The following is a 7,042-nucleotide window of genomic DNA, read 5'->3' on the forward strand; positions in this document are numbered from 1 at the left end:
TTTTTTTTTTTTTTTTTTTTTTTGAGTCCTGGCTGCTGCCCTCCGGGTGGATACTTCTCTCCCTTCGTGGGGTTCGTGGACCTAGCTGGAGAGTGCTGGGCTCAGCTCCACGTCCCCTTCCCTTGGCACCGCCAACAGGCGCTTTTCCCACAGGGCTGGACGCTTTGGAAGAAGAGCACTGAGCGGGTGTCTCGAGGACGACGCAGCCCTCTCCGGCCCCGCCGTGGCTGAAGCAGAGACGCCAGAGAGGAGCGAGGGGTGGGCGCCACGCACCCGGCCCGGGACAAGCATCGCCAGGCTCCTGGGCCGCCCCCGCCCCAGGCGGCGACATTTCTGCCCGCAGAGGCGAGGCCCGACTCCTCGGTCGGGGCAGGGCCTCGGGGTCGCTACCGCCGCCCTCCCGCCCCACGGGCCACCCCCCGAGCCGCGCCACGCCCACCCCGCCCGGACTCGCCTGTCAACGCCGCTACCTCTGCCCCTGCTCGCGGGGCCCCGCTTGCTTCCTAGTCAGCTGCGCCTCAATCACTTCCGGGAGGTCACGCCCGCCTTCCGCGCGGAACGACAACCGGGTCGCTCGCCCTCGAAAGCTGGCAGCGCCTCACCTCCAGCATACCGCGCGGAGGGGCGCGAGGCGTTCTGGGAGATGTAGTCCGTGCTCCGCCCCGCACACGTGGGCAGGGGATTCTAGGGTTCTCTCCACCATGTTAGAGCAGGGGTAGGCTAGGGGTTGTGCTGTGCGGTGCCGTGGCCGCACGTAGTGCTGGCCTGCAACTAACCCATCAGGCTCCCTAGAGCAGGGGCTTGGTTTAAACTATGAAATGCTAGAAGTCTGCTCCTTTTGGGGCTCATGGTACTCGCCTACCCTTGGAGGCTTGGTGCTTGTCACAGTTACTTAAACAATTGCAAGGGGTGAAAAGTTACACTTACATGCTGAAGGATACCCAAAATGGTTTCATGTCCCCAACCCTGGAAGTTTTCAAGAGACTGGCCAGACACCTTGCTGGGGCTGGACTCCATGATCTTTCAAAGTCCCTTCCAGCCCTTGATTTCTATGATGTCTATGATGATATGGCACTTTCTCACTCCAAGGTGTCTTGAGACAATTGCATCTAGAGACTAGAGAAAGGAGACTAAAGAGGCAAGGCCTTTTCAGTTTGGAAGAGATGCTTGCGGGCCGGGGCATGGATAAGGGTTTACAAAACTGAGAGGTGGAGGTGAGAGCTCTTGGATGGCCAAGAGCCAAAATCACCTTTTTCCATATGTGTGGGACAGTTTATAACACAAAATACCACATGTTTACTCTACTGGGAATAGGCTGGGGTTCAGAAATTAAAAAAAAAAACCAGACCTAAAAAATCATACTGTATCACAACAAAACAGTATTCTTAAATTTAAAAATGATGTAGGGATCAATGTAACTATTCTGGGGCCTACCCATTATTTTTACCAATATAGAAATAGAGTTCCATGTCTCTTGGACATCCAGAAAATTAAACTAATGCTCACACCTGCAAGACTGATTTTGGTAGCTTGCCTAGTGTTGTGGAGGAGCTTTATGGCAGTGATCAGTTCTCCAAGGCAGGGTTAACTATTAGATGCTCCTTTCTCTTCTTACAGTTTCTGGAGCTGTGACAGGCTGCCAGCACACCTTACAGCGTCTCCTGGCACTTGCTCCTTTTGTGAGGAGAGGGGGACCCTGGCACACTCATCTACCTGGAGTCAGCTGAGCTGAAGTTCCTACTTTGGCTTCTCAAGAACCTCTTGGTAAGGTTCTGGTTGCCTCTTTCTGTGCACCCCGATTTACTCCCTCCTCATCTGTGGCCCCATAGAGCTTTGAGGCATACTTCCTCCTGGCATTGGCCATAAGGGCCATCGGACCAAGCGAGAAACCGTGACAGGGGATGCTGTGAATAACTTTTTCTCTTCTGTAGTCTCACATATCTGGGCTGAGCCCCTCTAAGCAGGTCTGCCAGTTCTTTGAAATGTGATAACTGTGGGTGACATTGGTGGCTTTTCTGTTTTCCCTCCCCTAATTTGAAACTTATGACCTCACTTCCATATCCATTTTTTCATCATCTTTCCCCACATTTAATTGGGCTCTAGTTTCATGTCCCTGCTTCAGCTAGGAGTCATAGATTATATGACTTCTCCTTTTCTCCTTTTGAATGCAGCCCTGATTCATTCCTAAAGCTACTCCAAACTATACAGTGAACAGAAGTTTAGTACTGGAAGAGACCTCATGCTATCGCTGGGTCTAGCCCCCCGGCTCTGAGCAGGAAGGACTGCTGCGATCAAACATATCTATGCTTTAGATAGGGATGATCCTGCCTTAGGCAGGGGTTTGGATTAATGACCTCTGGAGGACACTTCCAGCCATGGTTGGAATTATGGGGGAGCTTGGGGTGGGGGGAGCTGAGTCCCCCCCATAAAAGCTGAGAGCCCGCCCATAAGAGACAAAAAGAGACAGGCCGGTCAGCCCCAGCTCGCCCTGTGCCTTTCTAAGCAGCCCAGGTGATGGCCATGGCTCCTTCTGGCTGCCATCACCGCAGACCCCCAAGCGTTGATGTGTAATTCAAACCCAGCTTCAGGCTCTACTTCTCTTCTCTGTGATTCTATGAATGAATGAATGGACAATGAATGAATGAACATGCACAAAAGGGAACAAGTCTAGATGGGCCTTAATTCTCACGTGCATGTCTTAAATTCTGCATGTTCCATTTCGCAACTTCAACAATATTTTTTATAGTGGAGCTTTTTCATGTGCCTAATATAGGCCTGTTTCCTGACCTGCGAAATAGGATCATTGCTAATCCTTTGGGCTCTACCGATGGAAGATAAAATTTCTCTAGCAAACTCTTGTAGTAGAGGATGATTGTCTTCCCTGAATATCTTATCTGTGGGTCAGAAGATAGCCCACATAAGGCCGATCCGGGGCGGACGCACTCTGTTCCAGCTCAGGCACTAGTTTCCCTGCGAGTCTGTAATGATTTAGCCTTACTGCATGGAGTACTGTAGTTAGGCTGACTTCCCCTCCCCCAGCCTTGATTGACCTCGTCATGCTACTATTTAGGCCCCAGCTCCTCTGAGGACTAACTTGCGCTGTCCCCTCAGCTGAGCGCGGCGGCAGCGCTCAGAGGTGCTGCTTCACCACGAACGAAAGCACGTGGCGCTCAGACAAGACGCAAATGGCGTTTTTCCCTGGCCAAGCGGAGCGGCCCCGCGGCTCTACAGGGGCAAGAGGCGGTGCGAGGCCGTGCAGTGGGATGGGCGAGGGACCCCACCCTGTACCAGCGCGCCCCCGCAGCGGGCCCGGGTCCCGCCCGCCGGCGCCCTATTGGAGGAGGCCGCGCCCCGCCGCCCAATCGCTAGCGGGGAGGGCGGGAGCTGCGCGTCGCCTTGCAGCGCCCCGGCCCTCGGCGGACATGGCGCCGCTGCTGGCTGCCCGTGGTGCCTTCCGGGCTCGGCCGCTGGGCTTGTGGCTGCGGAGCCGCGGGCTCCACTCGCCCGCCGGCTGCTGCCCGGCTCCGCGTCCCTGCGGGGTCCTCCGGAGGGAACGGGAGCAGGAGCAGGTGCAGGGCCGGGCACGGGGAGGGTCTCCGCTTGCCCCGGGCGGAGATGAGAAGCGAGGCCCTGGGTGCGTGCGGGTTTGCAGCACGGAGCTACTTCCCCAGCTCCTAATACTTCCACTCGCACCGCAGCCACAAGGTTTTTTGGGGGTGGGGAGAGATGTCCCTGGGGACCAGGACCCTTGCCTTGCTGGGAGCTGCAGTTCTTCAGAAACAAGAACCCAAATCCCAAGGGCTTGCCTGAAAATAATCCACGGTCCTTTAAAAGCATAACGCTGGTTGTACTCGCCTTCCAGTTCTGTAATTGCTGGGGCTAGAATCTTGCCTGCATTGGAAAACCAAGATCAGAGGACTCTGGCAAACCAGGGCTCAGTAGTCGAGGCTCAGGAGCGGACAGTGTCATGGATGGGATTGAGGGGGATTGTTGCTGTGATGAGCTGAGGATGTTTAGGGTGTGTGTGTGTGTAATAGGAGCTTTGATGTTTGGGGGTGGTGTTTAATATCAGCTTTGATGTTTAGGGGGTGTGTGTGTGTGTGTTTAATAGCAGCTTTCCACAACCTGAAGGACAACACCAGAGAGGATGGAACTAGACTGTTCTCGGTGGTGGCAGATGAGGCCATTGATTGCTCCTTGTTGTGTCAAGTTGCAGCAAGGGAGATTTAGATTAGAAATTAGGAAAAAACTTTATCACTAGGAGGGTAGAAAAGCATTGAAACAGATGGTTTCAATGAAACAGAGAGGTTGTGGACTCTCCATCCATGGAGGTTTTTAAGACACAGCTACGCAGCTTTGGTTGGGATGGTCTAGTTGGGGCTGGTCCTGCCTTGAGCAGGGGTTGGACTAGATGACCTCCTGCCATGCTTTCCAACCCTCACTTACGATGATTCTATGATTTACACAGTACACTGTTGAGATTAAGAGCCTCTTACAGTATCAGGTCCTTCAAGTAGATTTGGACTGCTGTTCCAGCAGGAAAGATCAGATAGCGGTGTACATTATACAGATCCTTAGAGTGGTTAAATTAGTAATGTAATTTAAGTGGTATCTCTTAGATATTTGTTGGATTTACTTGCTCTGTGTCTTTGCTACATTTAGGTTTTAGCCTCTCCCTTGAGAAAGCGGGATGGTCAAGTCGTTCAAATATCTACATTAGGAGAAAATTTCTCTTTAATCTCACATGTATTGAAAATGGGTACTAATGTTTCATTTGCCACATGTTGCTTTCATCCTGTAGGTGACACTTTCTCCTGCAGTGGTTGTTCGTGGCCATAGCACACTTCCTCACAAAGAGTCTGGAGATGGGAGACTTGTTTATACTGGGAATATGACAAAGGCTGTTTTAGGTATGTAAATGGAGTTGGAGTAGAATTTACTTTGTTTGGTTTGTAAACGTTTCTTTAAAAAGAAGTTGCCGCTAAGAAATACGTATCACTAGTTGGACGTACAAAGGTCTGAATTCTTGTGCCCTATGCTGCAGCATTGCCAATTTTAGAAACAACATAATTACAATGAAATGTACTTACATTTTCTGCCTCTCTTGATTTTTGTCTAGCCTTTTGTGAGACAGTGGCCATGCTTACATGAGTGGCTGACTGTTCAGTTGTTACTGGGCAGTCATTTAGTACTTGCTTAACCAAGTGCTAAATGACTGTGCAGTCCCGTTGCTGCACAGTAATTTTTGGACACTACTGTGCAGCAGCATCTCGTGTAGACATGCCCAGTTTGTGTTGCCACCATTCCCAGATAAACTGAATAAAATGGGTTTTAGCTCCTGTTCTTAGTTTCCCTCTCTGCACTAGCCTCTGTCCAACAGTCAATTCTGTTCACCTATCTTCACATTAGTTCTGCCTCCTTTGGTCTTGTCAATCATGTCCTCACTCCCAGTCATTTTTTCTCCTGCAGCTCCCTTATCCCTCATCCCCCTTTCCCAGTTTTGGTTCCTTCATCATCTTTCCATACTGGGTGTCTCAAGAACAAAAAGGGAAGAGCTTACAAATTAAAAGGTCTTTTGAAATTCTGTTCATAGGGTTTTAATTCTGTTTTTATTTAGCCATAAAGCTTACATAAACATTTACTTTCTTTACTAAGTTACTAACTCTTTGCTAGGCTTATTATTTCACCTCCCTTGAAACTAGAGGTGACAGTTTTGCTAAATAAATTGATTGCTTTTCTTAATTTCTCTATAGCCTCTAAAACAGGTTTGTCCAACATATGGCCTGCAGGCTGCCATGTGGTCTGCCAAGCTGTTTTCTGAGGCTGGAGGTGCTGTGACAGGAAACGAAAGTAAACACTGTTCCCACCCCTCATCCCTCCCCCAGCCCCTCAGCAGATGCCTAATAGCTGCTGAAGGGCTGGGGAAGGGACAAGGTTGCCACACACACCATGTCAGCTTGACATTGCTGACGCGGTGCATGTGGGAAGAGGAGTAGCTGTGTGCTGCTTGGGACAGGATGAGTCCAGCCGGAGCAGCGGGGGCTCAGCTGCACTTTCCCCCTACCTGTGCTGGTCAGTCCTGAGCGGCACATGGCTCCGCTGCCACTTTTGCTGACTGGTGCCAACCCAGGCAGGTCTGTCCCATGTGGAGCAGCATGCAGCTGAAGCCGGATTCCCACGTGCTGCTGGGGATGGGAGAAGGAGCCCAGCCAGCTTGGCACCAGCCAGCAGAAGCGGTGTTGGAGCTGTGTGCCGCTCGGGACTGACGGGCACGGGTATGGGGGAAAATGCAGCTGAGCCCCTGCCGCTTCAGCCAGGCTCATCCCATCTAGAGCGACACACGGCTCCGCCACCGCTTCTGCTGGCTGGTGCATACCTGGCTGGACTCTTCCCATCCCCAGCAGCACATGGGAAGCCAGGTTCAGCGGCATGCTGCTCTGGATGGGACGGACCCAGCCAGCTCAGCACCAGGCAGGAAAAGTGGCATGCAGCTGAAGCTGGCTTCCCACATGCTGCTGGGGATGGGAGGAGCTTGGCCGGGTCTGCGCCGGCCAGCAGATTGGTATAACGTGACAAGCCTATGGCTGGTCAAGCTCCCTAGATCTGAGACCTGATGTAGGCTATGGCACAGAGACTCACTCTATAACAGTGTGCTAATAAACTTGTGTCTGTACCTGCCAGGAACCCAAGTAGCAGGTGGTTGATACCTGGTAAGCTAATGTGAGTAAAGATTGCTTATTGCTTTCTTTGTGGCCTTCAAAATGTTTTTATACTACTAAAATATGCCATACTTTGTAAGAGTCATTGCCTCTGCATGAGAAAGCAGAATCATAGCCACTGAACTAAATGTATGCCCTGTGGGAATAATTGCAATTCAGCAAAATGGGCAGGAAGGAAAAGCCAGAGTTCTAAGTGTGCACCCTAAAAGAGGCCATGAGAGAGTCAAAAGTACAACCTTAGAACCAAGACAGCTATCTGGTGACGGAAGTCCAGTAGGCATGATGGGAATCCTCTACTCTCATGAGATTTAGGAAAGCAAGAG

General features: G+C 51.3%; 2 protein-coding genes across 2 annotated transcripts in view; both read left to right on the forward strand.

Moving 5' to 3' along the window:
• The first annotated feature begins 1,621 nt into the window (after positions 1–1,621).
• LY96 (lymphocyte antigen 96) overlaps positions 1,622–7,042 on the forward strand; it is a 24,999-nt gene continuing 19,578 nt past the window's right edge. The window contains exon 1 of the mRNA XM_019549364.1: positions 1,622–1,906. Coding sequence (XP_019404909.1) covers positions 1,902–1,906 — 5 coding nt within the window. The 5' untranslated portion in view covers positions 1,622–1,901. The remainder of the gene's footprint in view (positions 1,907–7,042) is intronic.
• Positions 3,414–7,042, forward strand: part of TMEM70 (transmembrane protein 70) — a 7,379-nt gene continuing 3,750 nt past the window's right edge. Inside the window, exons 1-2 of the mRNA XM_019549344.1 lie at positions 3,414–3,569; positions 4,802–4,910. Of these exons, the coding sequence (XP_019404889.1) occupies positions 3,423–3,569; positions 4,802–4,910 (256 nt within the window). The 5' untranslated portion in view covers positions 3,414–3,422. The remainder of the gene's footprint in view (positions 3,570–4,801; positions 4,911–7,042) is intronic.

The sequence above is a fragment of the Crocodylus porosus genome, unplaced genomic scaffold (genome assembly GCF_001723895.1).
Source record: "Crocodylus porosus isolate Cpor-Errol unplaced genomic scaffold, CroPor_comp1, whole genome shotgun sequence".
Classification (NCBI taxonomy): Eukaryota; Metazoa; Chordata; order Crocodylia; family Crocodylidae; genus Crocodylus; species Crocodylus porosus.